Source organism: Astyanax mexicanus, chromosome 8, assembly GCF_023375975.1.
Source record: "Astyanax mexicanus isolate ESR-SI-001 chromosome 8, AstMex3_surface, whole genome shotgun sequence".
Classification (NCBI taxonomy): Eukaryota; Metazoa; Chordata; class Actinopteri; order Characiformes; family Acestrorhamphidae; genus Astyanax; species Astyanax mexicanus.
The window spans coordinates 18,942,887-18,958,553 of record NC_064415.1 but is presented as its reverse complement, the minus strand read 5'-3'; the positions used below and the strand labels follow the sequence as shown (position 1 = coordinate 18,958,553).

The 15,667-nt window shown below is 39.0% G+C and overlaps 2 protein-coding genes across 3 annotated transcripts in view; both read right to left on the bottom strand.

The window, feature by feature from the left end:
• nhsl2 (NHS-like 2) overlaps positions 1-3,456 on the bottom strand; it is a 155,536-nt gene extending 152,080 nt beyond the window's left edge. Inside the window, exon 1 of one of the 2 annotated variants that reach the window (XM_022678455.2) lies at positions 3,054-3,456. In XM_022678455.2, coding sequence (XP_022534176.1) covers positions 3,054-3,333 — 280 coding nt within the window. In that variant the 5' untranslated portion in view covers positions 3,334-3,456. The remainder of the gene's footprint in view (positions 1-3,053) is intronic. The other variant, XM_022678457.2, reaches the window with a different exon arrangement.
• A 6,578-nt stretch (positions 3,457-10,034) lies between these two features.
• rps4x (ribosomal protein S4 X-linked) lies at positions 10,035-14,616 on the bottom strand. The gene is made up of 7 exons (XM_007242015.4): positions 14,522-14,616; positions 13,895-13,972; positions 13,569-13,749; positions 11,651-11,748; positions 11,366-11,537; positions 11,024-11,181; positions 10,035-10,196 (listed from the first exon to the last, which is right to left on the bottom strand). The coding sequence occupies exons 1-7, from the start codon at positions 14,522-14,524 to the stop codon at positions 10,095-10,097; spliced, it is 792 nt and encodes a 263-aa protein (XP_007242077.1). The 5' UTR covers positions 14,525-14,616; the 3' UTR covers positions 10,035-10,094.
• Between the last annotated feature and the right edge of the window lie 1,051 nt (positions 14,617-15,667).

Here is a 15,667-nt window from a genome sequence, read left to right as displayed (position 1 = left end):
GCCTATTTCTTTTTCTCTTAGCAATAAGTGTAATGAGCCGTTTTTATTTTTTTAAGTGTTATTTATTCAGGATATGTAAACATCCATTTTTCAATCCTTAAGCTTCTTAATAATTAACTTCATTGGTCTTAAAAAAGAGTAACTGCATTATTATAGTATTTTGCTATATGTCACTATATCAGTTGCGAAATTGCCTTAAATGTTAATACCATCATTTTGGCACAATAAACTGTTAAAAAAATATGTGTTATCGTAACACGCCTAGATAGACATTAATCTCTGGGCACCATGCCTAATGCCAGGCTAGGCTAGAGGGGATCTAATCTGTGATGTGTCTGTGTACTATATATTAATGCAAAATTTGATGTTTGTATGCTTGGATTTAATATGTTGAACTGATTAATAACATTTACCAAAAAAAAAACTAGAGGGAATAAACCCCCCCCAAAAAAATTAAGCTGGGGACCAGTGGAACTGTGCTCCCTGGAATGATGGTGCTCCATCTAGTACTTTTGGGATGAGTCTCATCCCATAAGTACTAGATGGAGCAGGGTGGTGTGCTGGTCTTCCAAAAACCTGACCTCACTAATTCTCTCCTCACTGAATACAATCAAATCCTCATAGCAATGCTCCAAAATCTAGTAGAAAGTGTTCCTTGTACAGTAGAGACAGTTACTTCACTGTTTATATAGTGTATGTCATACGCATTTAAATGAATCTTCAGAGTGTTAAATTATACTTTTCTTGGCATTGTTTAACGATGAGAGTTTGATACATTGAACTGACATGCCATGAACTTCAAACACTCTTGTGTCCTCCTTAAAAAAAATCTAGCATAACCAAAACACAGCTGGAAAAAGAGCCCATTCCACAAGATTGCTTCGAAACAGGGCCAAAAGACAGCCAAGCCATTAGCAAAAGCCTTACTCAAAGCTGGCTAGCCAATAAAATGCTGTAAACAGGAGAATATATTTCTGCTGATACCAGAGAGCAGCACAACACCTACAGACTCTGCTATTTATTGGAATATGGGTTGCTATGCAAACCAGGCCTTGTGACCACAGCTTGTCAAAGTCCATGGGAAGGAAACAGTGACACATGTGGGCTAAAGCTAAGCTAAAGCTAGCCAACACTAGCTTTTTACCATAATTTAATTACCATACTTCCTCAAAAAAATGTTAACCTCGGCTGACCTCTAAACTGGAGCTAAGCACACACAAGAAACATAGAGAAATACCAGGTTCTTGTATTTTACTGGTAAAAACTGCTCTTGCTGGTAACATTACGCAATAAATTATAGCAGAGTATTTTTGTTTTTTTTCTTAAGCCATACATGATGATATACTATTTCATTCGGTTGCAAAGTAACAGGATTTTAAAGAAAAAGGCTTGTTGTCTGCATCAGCACAAAACAAATAATTGTTTGTATCAATAAGACATTTAGATTCATACATCTTATTTTATCTGCACTGTATATAATTGTTTTTGTAAGTCCCAGTTTTATAAACATTCATGCACTGGGATCAGAAGTTATGTACAAAAAAACACTTTGAACATTTCAGTAGTAGTGTATCTTCAGTTCTTTCACTTAGGTTCCTACTAAAAATTACATTATTTGTATACTCTTAGACTGGATTACACTGAGTTTTGAAAAATGACCCCTATTACCTAGACCCAATAACCTGAACCCCACCCAATGCATCACTTTAACATGCATAGTGTGAGAGGAGAATAGACCTATACAGGCTATATGAGATCGACAGACTTTCACTGATAATGTAGTACAGCCAATAAAGGCAAAGCTTGTACATTTGTCCTTAAGCCCTCTCTATAATATATATATATATATATATATATATATATATATATATATATATATATATATATATATATATATATATATATATATATATATATATATATATATAACATTACCATCAGCCCACCATTACACCGTTACATTTTACTTAGATTCCTACTAAAAACTTCTTTATTTCTGTAAGAGTTTTGTAAAGTACACTCTATATCCTAAACCCCGCCCCCAAAAGGTTCACATGCATAAAGTGAGAGAACAATAAACACGCCCCCAAACATTAGCTTAAGATGCACATAGAGTGAGAGGGCAATTGCAGGCTATATGAGACCTGCATTATTGTGGTTATATTACAGTATCACTGTGTTGTCTTTTGCTCTGTCTGAAATAATGCATTAGTAAAGCATCATAATCTGATAACTGAAATACTGGAAATAGTTGTATAAAGTGAGTCCAATCACATGGACTGGACCTGAACACCTGACCACCCCCTCCCTCGACTTTCCACCCCTTATAAACTTTTGCAGAGAGAAAAGGGAGGGTATTTATGTAGATTATTTATGTAAATACAGCTATGGAAAAAATGAAGAGACCACTTCAGTTTTTAACTCAGTTTCTCTGATTTTGCTATTTATAGGTATATGTTTGAGTAAAATGAACATTGAACATTGTTTTATTCTATAAGCTACGGACAAAATTTCTCCCAAAATTCCAAATAAAAATATTGTGATTTAGAGCATTTAATTGCAAAAAATGAGAAATGGCTGAAATAACAAAAAAGATGCAGAGCTTTCAGACCTCAAATAATGCAAAGAAAACAAGTTCATATTCATAAAGTTTTAAGAGTTCAGAAATCAATATTTGGTGGAATAACCCTGTTTTTTAATCACAGTTTTCATGCATCTTGGCATCATGTTCTCCTCCACCAATCTTACACACTGCTTTTGGATAACTTTATGCCACTGCTTTGGTTTGATGGCTTGTGATCATCCACCTTCCTCTTGGTTACATTCCAGAGGTTTTCAATTAGGTAAAATCAAAGAAACTCATCATTTCTAAACAAGTGGTCTCTTATTTTTTTCCCAGGGATGTTCTTCATAGAATTAAACAAGCTGAACTGTCAACCAATCAACCAACCAACCAACTAATCATCCACTTCCACCCCAACAGTTTCTAAGAGACAGTCCAGCCCTGGTGCTGAACTTGACCCAGCGCAGTACAGAGTGAGCAGAGCTCTTACTTTTCAGAGGGGGTTTGCTGGCCAGCGCGGAGATGTGTCTCTGCAGGCTGAGAACTTTACTCTCCAGCGTCCCGGAGCGATGACACACGGAGGCGAGCTCGCCCTCCAGCTCCTCCAGGATGCTGACCGAGAGCCGGGACAGGTCCGCGAGCTGCCGGAGCACGGAGCACAGGGTAAAGCCGCACACGTCCACCAGGTCCGAGAAGATCGCGCCCCGAGCTCGCGCCGCCGCACTTTTACACACATCTTTAGGCGCTATGGCGCGCTTACAAAACGGCATGTCCTCTTCTTCTCTCTCCCCCCTGCTCTCTCCCTCTCTCCTTCTCTCCCCGGCTCAGAGAACTCCGGCTGGTGTTTTTCCTCGCGGAGAACTAACTAACTATCTCTCTCCCTCTCTCTTACACTCTCTCTCTGCCGTTGGAGAGGCGCGTCTGAAGTGGAGGCAGTTTGGGTGCAGTGTCTCTGAGCGTCCACTGGGCGGAGCTGGGCTGATCTACTGGAGAGAGATACATAAATGTATGAACCTCTGGAAAAACATTTAAGACCACTTAAAATTAATTTTACCTATTTGAAAACCTCTATATAATATAATCAAGAGGAAGATAAAAGATTACAAGCCACCAAACCAAGCTAAACTGCTTGATTTTTTTTTTGCACCAGGAGTGGCATAAAGTTATCCAAAAACAGTGTGTAAGACTGGTGGAGGAGAACATGTCAAGATGCATGAAAACTGCGATAAAACAGGGTTATTCCACCAAATATTGATTTCTGAACTCTTAAAACTTTATGAATATGAACTTGATTTCTCTGCATTATATGGGGTCTAAAAGCTCTGCATCTTTTTTGTTATTTCAGCCATTTCTCATTTCCTGCAAAGTAAATGCTCTAAACGAGAATATTATTATTTGGAATTTGAGAGAAATGTTGTCAATCTTTTGTAGAATTAAACAACAATGATCATTTTAATTAAACAAATATCTATAAATAGCAAAATCAGATAATCTAATTCAGAAACTGAAGTGGTCTCTTATTTTTTTCCATAGCTGTATTTATAGGGAGCTATCAGAGACCCCTGCCCTGCAGCAGCATCACTTTAGATAAAGTCTAAAAGCATACCCTTAAAAACTGTGTGCTGGGACTTATCACAAAAAACAGTACAGTTTCGCAGGAACTTTAAGATATGTGTAAAGTTCCTTACATTTTGCCTTCACTTTACCTTCACTATAGCTAATGACATAATAAACATGCTGAGAGCATGCAAAGATCTAGCTAACAAACCTAACACTAGCTAAATTAGCTAAGTTAGCATTGCATTCATTGCTCTCTCTACAATATATGGTAGGCTTGGGTGAAAGTAGCCGCAGTGTGTGCGTGTGTGTGTTTGTGTGTGTGTTTAAAAGCATTTTCTTCAAAAGTTTACCTCCTGCTTTGTGCACTATCTAACAAGCTAGCTGGCTATCATTAGCTCTGGGCTTACAGCCACCTTTAGTTACCTAACTAGTTACCGTGGTCCGAACCAAGGTTCATGTGTTTGCTACATTGTATATATTTGGTCCGCTTATTTTTGTTTTCACACTGCAGTTTAGGAAGCGCACCAAAGACCTTTGTGTGATACTCCTACATCCTTTAATCATCACTTACGTATCGATGCGTTTTCCTTACCTTGACACTGATTGGTTTTAGAAGGACATGCGTCTGGTGTTGGCGTGTTGACAATTCAGCGGGTGGTTCATTCGGCGGGAAGCCTTTCCAGAATAAGGATAAGATGAATGAACAGATTCATTTCGTCTCCATAGTAGTGCTGCTATTGTGGTTTTTATACCAGCAGCAGCAACTTCAGGCACAGTACCCTAGGTTAGTTCAAATTCGCCAAACAAACGTGCTTGTCCTGAAGCAATTGAATCCACGCCTCATTTTTCCTGCTTTTACGGTTATTTTGAGAGGGTACTTACTGCAGCCTGCAAGAAGGCGGAGTTGGACGTCCAGTGCGTCCAGCTCCGCCCACTTTGTTAGCGTCATGCCCCAAGTCCCGCCCACTTTGTTCCGCCCAAGTTCAGCCCACTTTGCATTATGTCTTAGCTCCGCCTATGAACGGAAGTAAACAATGTACAGGGCTAGTAGCGGACTTTAAATATAATGTGCCGCGTCGTCCGGCTTAAATACTGTGTATACACTACAAGCTTGCGAGACTGACAAGGCGTGTCGTGGACAAAGGGGACGCGCTGGACGTCCAACTCCGCCTTCCCGCAGGCTTCAGTCAGCAGTAGTAGGTTATTTTTCTTCTTCTGCTGCCGTTGTTAAGGAACGCCTGCTCAGCTTCCTGTAATTGGTCTGAAAGTTCGAACCATACAGAAAAGCGCTTTCACACTGCAGGAGAACCGGACCATGGTTCACAAGATCCGGACATAAGTAACATAAGAGGTGCACCATGACTTTAAGGCAATTTAAAGTGGAACAGCTTACTTCTGCGAAAAAGGAGCAAGTCTCAGCTTCATGATTTTTTGTACCTACCAAGACAAACACAAGCTTGACAAACTCATTATACCACTCTTACACTGTAATCTTTATTATATCTGCATTAGCCAAACTAATGAAAACGGTACCTCTATTTTATTACAGCAGCTTGGTGGAAAAAGCCAGCCCTGTGAAATGTTTGTAGCATATTTTTAAATGCACATCTTCACAATTTGCATTTGGGTCTCTGTGAATAGAGGGGCTGTTACTAATGCAATGGCCATTACACAACTGCATAAAGACTGAAAACATGCAAGCAAACACAAAGGGCAGTATTAAGGTCAGCAAATGACTGAGGTCATGTCCATAGCAAGGAAATGTACCTAGCCAGCACCCACATCTGATCACAATCAAAAGCTGGGCTTATATGGTTGTGTATTTTATTTCCCTTAGACAGATGTTCTGATTGTTAGTCTTTGGACTATAAAATCAGGAGTCTTTTGTGAGTACATTCACATTTATGGCATTTGGATAGGGTTCTTGTTCAGAGAGGCTTACATTTGAATGATTGCAGGTTTGTACATGTGTTGTTACTGAGAATTAGTTGGGCTTCAAATAGGGCCCATCATTATAGCCAACCTTATTCTCATATGAACCATCTAGGCTCCATGTGCAGCAAACTACAACCCAGATGGGAGCCATATTTAACCCCTCCTGGTCACATCACTGGCATCCATACATGGGCTGACATGAAAACTGTGGACAAAACTTTGTAGTTTCTAGTTAGGCATGTTATCTGGGATGTTACACAGGTAGGCAGTATAATGTAGAGTTTGGGGACTTAGTCCACTGCTTGTCCAGTCAGGGAATTGAACCTATGTCTGCCACAGGGGGAGCAATGATGTTACCCTACCACTATGCTACTCTAGTCTCTATCTCTGCAACACACAACATTCTTCTTTCAGATGAACAAATCCAGTTATGAAAATGAAGCAGGTTCCCAGAACTGCGGTCTCTGCTGACAGCTCAATAATTCAGACTGAAGGTCAGGGGACTGCGAGCGCAAGGTTTGGCCTCCAGCTCATGTCCGAGTTTGGGAGCGATGAGTTTTAACAGCTGCACTTGGAGACTGTGAAGCAAAAAAAAAAAAAAAATCCAACATCGGGAAAACGCAGCCAGGTTCAGCAATGAAAAAAAAAATCTTCCTCAACATGTTCACCACTCCCAAAGTCCACATCTGGTGTGTAAGAGTGAGCGAGCATGTGTGTGTGTATGTGTGTGTGTGTATATACACCCCCACCCTAGAGCAGAACTTGGCTCACCTAGATGTTTTGTTCATCCAGGCTCACAGCACACTAGAATCAGAGAAGTCCGAGAAGGTAGAGAAGGTGCACGTACGTCATCCATGTACACTGTTCTTGTCAACCGTCCATGCATCATCGTTCATGGCTTTGTGCAAGAAGTCGCAAGCAGGGAAACTGATTGGAAACATCTGGAGGCCTTGCCTGGCTGCACTGGAACCATGACTGTCTGCATTGTTCCAGGTCCCCCAGCCCCACCCCGCTTACACACAGCCCAAAACGTACAAGTAGAAAGGCTCCTGGAGGACCTTTCCTTCCTTCGGATCAACCCTCCTCCTCCTTCTCCTCTTCCTCCTCCCCCATCTTTTCATTGAAACATTTCTTCTCATCTGGTCCCCCAACCTTTTATTTTTTTTCTTCTTCACTCTCTTTCTGTTCCTGTGCTTGCGCCTATCTGCCAAATATGATTCTGAAGCCAAAGAGCTCTTGTGTAATCAGATCAAAGTGATGCGTTTTTTTTTTTTTTTTTACTTCTCTTTTGCACAGGGAGGGATGTAAAGAGAGGCAGAAACAGTGCCGGAGTCTGGCAAGCTTCATGTTTCACTTTCAAAGGGCTCCAATGCACAAAACACAGGTACGTATCACGGTTCTTCGTGCATTCATGAAGGACAAAACATTAAAATGTTATAGATAAAAAAGCATTTCAGGCCCATTTTCTCCTTATATCACATGCACATCCATCACAACTAATGTTTACACAGTTAGAAACACTGGATCCCCTGAGTAAAATACCACTGTGCTGCAGAAACCCATCCCATCAGCCCATTTGGATGATAAACCAAAAGCAGACATACAGTCAGTACATGGTGTATATTAAAGTCAAGGACATTAAGCTCTAGGATAGGTATGTAAGTGTGTGTGTGCGTGTGTGTCAGTGTTTTATTCTGGCCCCAAGCCCCAGCAGTGTGTGTTGGAGAAGGCTGAGCTAAGCCATGCTGCGGAGCTGTGGACCAGCAGGCCAAAGGCTGCAGGAGAGACAGGCTGAAACCCAGCAGGACCCATATGGCCTTCTGGAGATGAGCTGTAGCAAAGTAGAACACAAACACATGCAGGTATTCCTTCCCTGATATAACTACTATAGGCCCGTTCCTTTGAAACATATTAAGTTAGTCCTGGCTTATGTGTGTTATGGTGCTCCATTAGAAAGCACTTGATATTAGACTTTATTGGAGTTAATCTGCACCATTGAAACCAAACTGTTCCCAACTTTGCTGCATCTCACTGCAACTATGTTGTCCCCTGATATGGGTGTTTTGACTCACTTAATGAATCTTAAGTATCAGGATTATATCTGCATATTATATCAGCCAAACCAAGTGTAAATGCACACAAGACACATTCAAAACAGATACAAATCAGATCACTCAAATCCCTTTGGTAGTGTCTTGAGACGCATTTGAGCCACGTTATAGCAGTGTACACACTTCTCTCTCAATCTATGACACAATCATAAAAATACAATCCCAGACTTCTCAAGTCTCCTGAAAGTTGCGGGAGTCTACCGTATATCAATAACGGCTCCCTGATGCCCACAAGTCAGATAAAATCTCCCGGAATCTAGAACGAGTGGCCAAGAGTGAGCACAAATGCACATGCAGGTGACACAGACACTGATTCTGATTGGCCTGTTCTCTACAAAGAGTCTGTGAGTCAGCCAATCAATTTTAGTGGGGGCGTGCAATGTCAGTTATGGGTGTTTTTATACCTGCTCACTTCATGCGGTGGTCACTACTCTTGTTCAAATGCCTCTTCGGTTAGAGTAAAATCTGATTGCTTTGAAAATTTGAATATGAAAATGTGTTAATTGCACAGCCATTAATACTGGTGTTATGGTTGTTAATTGCATCTTGCAGCAATGGGTGCATTAACACTGCTATAATTTTTTTTCAAATGTCTCTGATCACCTCCTAAAGTGGTCAGAGCAATAGGATTGTATCTGTTTTATACACCTGTGTTCACACTTACATTTGTATGAGGTTTTGTTTTATCCAAATGTAATTCTGATTATAATTCTTGAGACACATTAAATTGACCAGGTGAAAACATGATTTTTGTGTGTTTGATTTTGGAAGATTGTCTATCAGAATTGGCTTTTTTGCTAAAGACAGTTAACATAAAACAGTGAAATCTCAAATGAGGCATTTAGCATTTGGTAACAAACTGCACTAATAGATAATCAATTGAAAAACAAGAGTAGGGTATGCCTTCAAGTCCAGCTTTCATGGCTCGTAAAACGTACCATATTATTAGTTCCAGATGGCCATAAACTACATCATCTCACATGCTTGCTTTCAGACACGCCTTACTGTCTAAAAACATCCCCCTTTGCCAAAGTGTGAGCATGTTAGTATTAGAACCAGGAGGATGACTGGTTACCAGTGGCACCCTCATGGTCAGAGAAGCATTCCTGTACTCCAGTAATGGACATCCACATAGTCACTAAACATTATTAAATCTCCTATCCTAAAGATACAATGCAATCACTGAAATTGTATTAAACTAGTGTTGGTTCTTCAGCTAGGGATTATAGCTAAAGAAAACAAAATGCATTGTCTGGGAAGCTGACAATATGCCATGTAAATAAACAAATTAGTGTTGTGTCAATAGCAGGTTTATGCAACATTCCATTGCACGTTAGCAAAATAATGTACAATCCCTTATTTTCAGTTAACCCATAAAGGTAATTGTGGGCAAAAAACATCCATACCATCTATCTAGGATACAGTTTACCAGCTGTGAGGCTCTTAATACAATAAATACTAAGCAAACATGTGCTTAAAACTTTTTTTTAAAGGAGCATAAAATGTGGCTGTGCCAATACAAACTAAATTAATTTGCTGCCGGTCTAGAACAATTGTACTTTACTTTTTTTTTTATCTAAACCATGGCAAGACAGCAATTCTGATTATCCATCTGATTATAGAATCAGATTCTCTTAAATAATTTTTAAACTGAACCCAATATATTCAGGACTCCATTACTTTCAGTTAAATTAATAAACCAGTCCTGAAACATTGTAGGATCTGAATCATATTTATGCTCGAAGTTTAATTTAAATACAGGGCCACCATTTCACTACAAATTATTCCAATGTAAGCATCTTACCAGTCACTCTAATTTTTAGCATAAACACTGAAATCAACATGCATTAAAAACAAAGACTCAATTATTGTGGTCAATTTTTTTATTTTAAATTCAAAAGGATGGGAGCCAGTCCGAAATGGACTTAGTTGCTGCTCTGCTTGGCAGCCAGTCTCTTGTCTCTCTCCTCGGCAATGGTCAGGCGGATACCCTTTCCACGAGGGATGGAGATCCATGGCTTGTTGCCCTGGTTAAGAAAGAAAAAGCAAGCATGAGCAGAAGATCTCAAATAAATCAAAATTCACAGTGGTGAGAGAAACAGTAAATTATACTCCACAGTCCTGACAGTGACAGGGATATAGGTTAGTTCTTCACTGTATGCCTTATAGACTTCAGTGTTTGTTTTAAAAATACAATAAAAACGCAAGACCAGGAATTATTTTATATTTAAAATCAAAACCACTAAACTATCCATGTTTAAGATTCTTCAGCTACGAGGGGAAGTATAAACTTGCAAAACCACAGTCTAACAACAAGGCTGTCTAAAGAGCGTTCACAGCAGAACTGAGAAAACCTTGGTTCAAAAAAAGAAAGCTAAAACTTGTCAAACTAGGGCAAAGGAGATCTGCATTTTAAGCCACTGAAAACAGCTGTTGCAATATGCTCGATAGGGTAGATGTTTAAAAAAAAAAAAAAAGAAAACTTTAATTTATACAGCTGTTTTACAAAAGTTTCTTGTGTGATGAGCTGTTAGATGTTGATTTTCAAGTGTGTGATGTTCAGTATTTAATGTGATTTCACAATTCTACTGAACACACACCTTTTTTGCGCGCGCTACAAGATCAGGGCCATCATGTATATTGGCAATAAATGGCATCCGTTTCTAGGGATGGCCAGTTTTATAAAAAAAAAATTATAATAATAATTAAAAAGTGCGTTACCCCTAAAATAAACCGCATTGCAGTCTGCACCATTAAAAACTCAATTCAACTGCACAAGTAGTATGCAACAAAAAGAGGAAGGGAGAGGGGTTAGGAAAGAAAATCCCAATCATTGTGATACACCTAAGCTTACCTTGCCAATGACAAAGATGTTGGAAAGCCTGGTGGCGAAGCTGTTGCCAGTGGTGTCCTTAACGTGCACTACATCAAAGGAGCCGGGGTGCCTCTCTCTGTTGACGATCACACCAATACGCCCCAAGTTAGCACCTCCTGTTACCATGCAAATGTTACCTGTGTACAGAAGGAGAGAAATATTAAAGTTATGTAATACAATGAAACATTCATCAGTTCAAATATGGATAAATAATCTAAAGAGGCTGGCACAGTAAGCTAATGTCAGCAGTTAGCCCAAGGCACATAAGCAATAACAGGCTAAACAAGCCTTAATACATACATAAACATTAGCTGTACTGACCTGTGTCAAACTTCACAAAGTCTGTGATCTTGCCAGTCTCCAGATCAATGCGGATTGTGTCATTGGCCTTGATCATTGGGTCAGGGTAGCGGATGGTGCGGGCATCATGGGTCACCAGGTGAGGGATTCCCTTGGTGCCAATGAGGATTTTCCTGACCTTGCACAACTTGTACTGTAGGTATAATGAGAACAAAAAAACTTAATCACACATTTCAATATTTATAATCTCATATCTAAAACTACGTAGGTGGGTCTTGTGAGAGCACGGTGAAAGCAGCAGCTTACCTTGGCCTCCTCATTGGTGATGCGATGGACAGTGAAGCGACCCTTCATGTCGTAGACCATCCGGAAGTTCTCCCCAGTCTTCTCAATGCTGACCACATCTGAAACAGAACACCTTTAATCAAAAACTGAGTCCATTTATGCAACAGGTGCTGTTACAGCTCAACCTCCTAGTATGCCTTTCATAAGACTTTGCCTCACACCTTGCAGCATCACCAGGCCATGTCAATGAAACATAGCAGATTTAATATCCTCTTGGCAATACCTTCTGAACTCACACTGGGAGAATCAGAATGACTCCACAAGTGTGCCCTGACCATGAGCAAGCTGCTTAGAGGAAAGATATTTAAACAGCCAGTCCATCTGTTAAACTGTACTGTCAAATTCAACCATCACTCTGTGACAGTCCTAAACACTCAATCTTATCATTCTCAACTAAGCAATCAAAAAAGACCCTGTAGTGGAATTAACAGTGTGTATATTAGTACAAAGAAAAAAAATCTAATAGTTATTATTGCTCCAACAGAGCTACAAAGCTAAAACCCATACACTGGTCCGTTCCTGCAGTTCAACAACCATACTGAAATCTCTTACCGGATCAAATTAAATAAAAAAGCTGTCAGCAGAGCAACTCTATGGATTGTTTAAAAAACACCAGCACATTTGGCAGCACAACAAAAGCTATTCAATATTAAACACATCAGCACTTTGATCACAATGCATACAGGGAAGCCTGTGGCCTCGCCCAGATATTTAAATTATTCTTTAAACTCGCAATTTAATTTTACTAGATAAAAAATAAAGTCTAAATATATAGGGTCTGCTACCCCTCTATCCTGTTAATGAAAACATCCCTTAGTGCTGTCCATCTTTCTTTGCCCATAGTAAATATTAAGTCAAATGTGCCTCATTCACACTACCACATACCATATAATGAAATAATTTGCCATACCACCAATAGCACATGCAGGACATAGGTGCTCACATTTATTAAACTTGGAACACTAATTCCAATTTATCCATACTACTATTTTGCTTTTACAAACTAATCAGACAATTGACTAAGATGTCATGTGGCTAATGGTAGTAGTTAGTGTTGCTTTAAAACTATAGAAACACGTTAGTGTGGAAATTAAATAGCACTTTACAGGACTTGATATCTATTAAATGTGAAATGGGCTGATAGTGAGAATATACAGCTCTAGGAAAAATAAAATAGAGACCACTTAAATTATTAATCTTTGAAATAATCAAGAGGAATACAAATGATCACAAACCATCAAATCAACTGAACTGCTTGAATGCTTGCATCAGGAGTGGCATAAAGTTATCTAAAAGCAGTGTGTAAGACAAGATGCATGAAAGCGGATTAAAAACCACCAAATGTTGATTTCTGAACTCTTAATTTATGAATATGAACTTGCCAATATTTTCACTTGGAATTTGGGAGGAATGTCCATATTTTCCAGAACCGTATGTAACATTTTGTGTCTGTAGCTTGTGGTGACCAAGCTAAGTGTGAACTGACTGAATCAGCTGCCTCGTTTGCGTTTGTCTCCAACACAGTAGTGCATTCTAGTTACAAATTACCAATTAGTCCACCCCAAAACTTTGAATGCATTTTTTTTTTTTTTTAAATCAACATTGTTGATAGGCTTCCAATGAAAAGTTGACAGCAAGGATTAAAAGACTAGACACTGCACATGCTGCACAACTTGTCTTGGCTAGTACATTTACTGTAGACAGTTTGGTAAATCTCACCCTCCCACAAAAAATGAGGGTTTACCTATCATTAAATAAACTTTAAATTCCTTATTTCATCTAAGAATTGTCATAAGACACCCACTTAGCAAAAGACACTCAACTTTCCACCTCCATTCATTTACTCCCACGGAATCCCAGCATTTACACCCCAACTTACCCATGAACCCAGTAGGGTAGGTGATGTCGGTGCGGACCTTGCCATCAACCTTGATGTACCTCTGCATGCAGATCTTCTTGACCTCATCTCCAGTCAGAGCGTACTTTAGCCGGTTCCTCAGAAAGATGATGAGGGGCAGACATTCCCTCAGCTTGTGGGGACCGGTGGATGGACGAGGAGCCTTTAACGGAAAAGAAAATACCACCTCTTTTAAGAATCAGTCACAGGTCTGTTTTTTCCCCCTCAAAAATATAAAACACCTCAAACACACACTAATATGATGATACTGCAGGTAATTGATAAGTTAAATTGCTTAGGTTACTTACAAACACTCCAGTCAGCTTATCAAGCATCCAATGGTTGGGCGCTGCTACGCGCTTCAGGTGCTTCTTTGCTCCTCTGGCCTGAATTAAAGGAAAGATACAATCAATTCAGTGTCGTTTTACTAAGCAACAGCTCCAGCTTCCTTACAACAGCGATAAAAAGGAATCGGTCAAATAGGAGCAGCGTCACAATGTTATACAGTTAGCTAGTCAGCCATCTGAGTGGATAGCATGCTAGTTAACAACTTCATAGCGTTAAATACTAAAACCGAAGCCTTTACAGCACAGCCAGAAAACAGCTCTTAACATATTATAAACACTTCGTTTACAGACAGAGCTCAGTTTCGTAACTTTAGTAACCGTTCAATAAAATAAGCAATAGCTAGTCACGAATTTTAACGTGGCGCTTCTAAGGAAGCAGCTAAGCTAGCGGCGGAGCACGAACAGCCCCCAGATTTAACTAACCATTTTAAACAGTGAAAGAACAGAAGCTTGACACCAATATGTGTATTTACCAGTACATAATAGATGTAGAAACATTATGTTGGTGTTATAACGGAGCAGTAATGCGTAGAAAAGCGGATGATTGTGGATAACTGTGAAGAGAACGCGAGAGAGAAACCTGCTCACCATGTTGGAGTCTGCGGGAAAGGGCCACTCACTTCCTGTGAGAGGAAGATAAGCGGCAGCGGCGCCGCTAAAACAGCTCAGCTCCAGATCCTGCCCCCTAGCGCCTCCACAGCTCACTACACCCCTCCCCTACTACTACTACTACTAATAATAATAATAATAATAATAGCAATATCAAACAGCAATAGACCAGTGTTAAGGTTAATATAAAACATATTCATTAAAAACATACTACATTATTTTTTTTTCATAAAACCTATAATAATAATAACAATTCATAAAACCTATAATAATAATAATAATAATAATAACAACAACAACAACAACAACATACAATCCAACAAAGTTAAACAGAAACAGCAATAGACCAGTTTTAAGGTTCATATATCCATTAAAAACATACTAAAAAAAAAAATACGAACTAAAAATGATTGGGATTCAGATAAAAAGTACCATCGGATTTATGACATTGGTTTTTTTGTGGAGAAAATTGAACAAACTGTGTGTATATAATTATATAAGTCAGAATAAACAATTACGTTTTTGTAGCAAATTTCATTTTATGTATACACTATTTACCAACTCGGTAGCAACTATGCACTATTTTACAGAGCAGTTCCTTTATTTGATGTGATTGAAAATATATTTGTAAGAAAGAGTCCAGATTATTGTTTATACTGTTTATACTTAGTTCAGCTGACCACTTAAAGATTACTAAAGCAATAGATTAACAATATAATAGCTTTTTTTTGTATTTGTCTTATTTCATTTATGTCACTGTTTACAGTATTAGTCTTTTAGGCTGCTCTTGTTTTTGTACTGTAATATGTAACTTTTCACTGTGGGATTAATGAAGTGACTGACCAACCAAGGAACTATTAACTAATTGACTGACAAAGCTACAGTCATGTGAGACTGTTAAAATGCCCATGAAAACCTGCAGACAGCCTCCTCCAAAATCCTCTCTGACCATGTTCTAATAATCTTAAAAAATGAAAAATGCTTGAAATGCTTCTAATAATGTCATAGACAGAGACAGAACATGAGTTTTATTATATTGCTTTAGCCTGATATATAAATATGAGAAAGTATCTTAAAAAGATACACTTAAAATTGTAGTTTAATTATTGTTGTGTAAAGTATTTT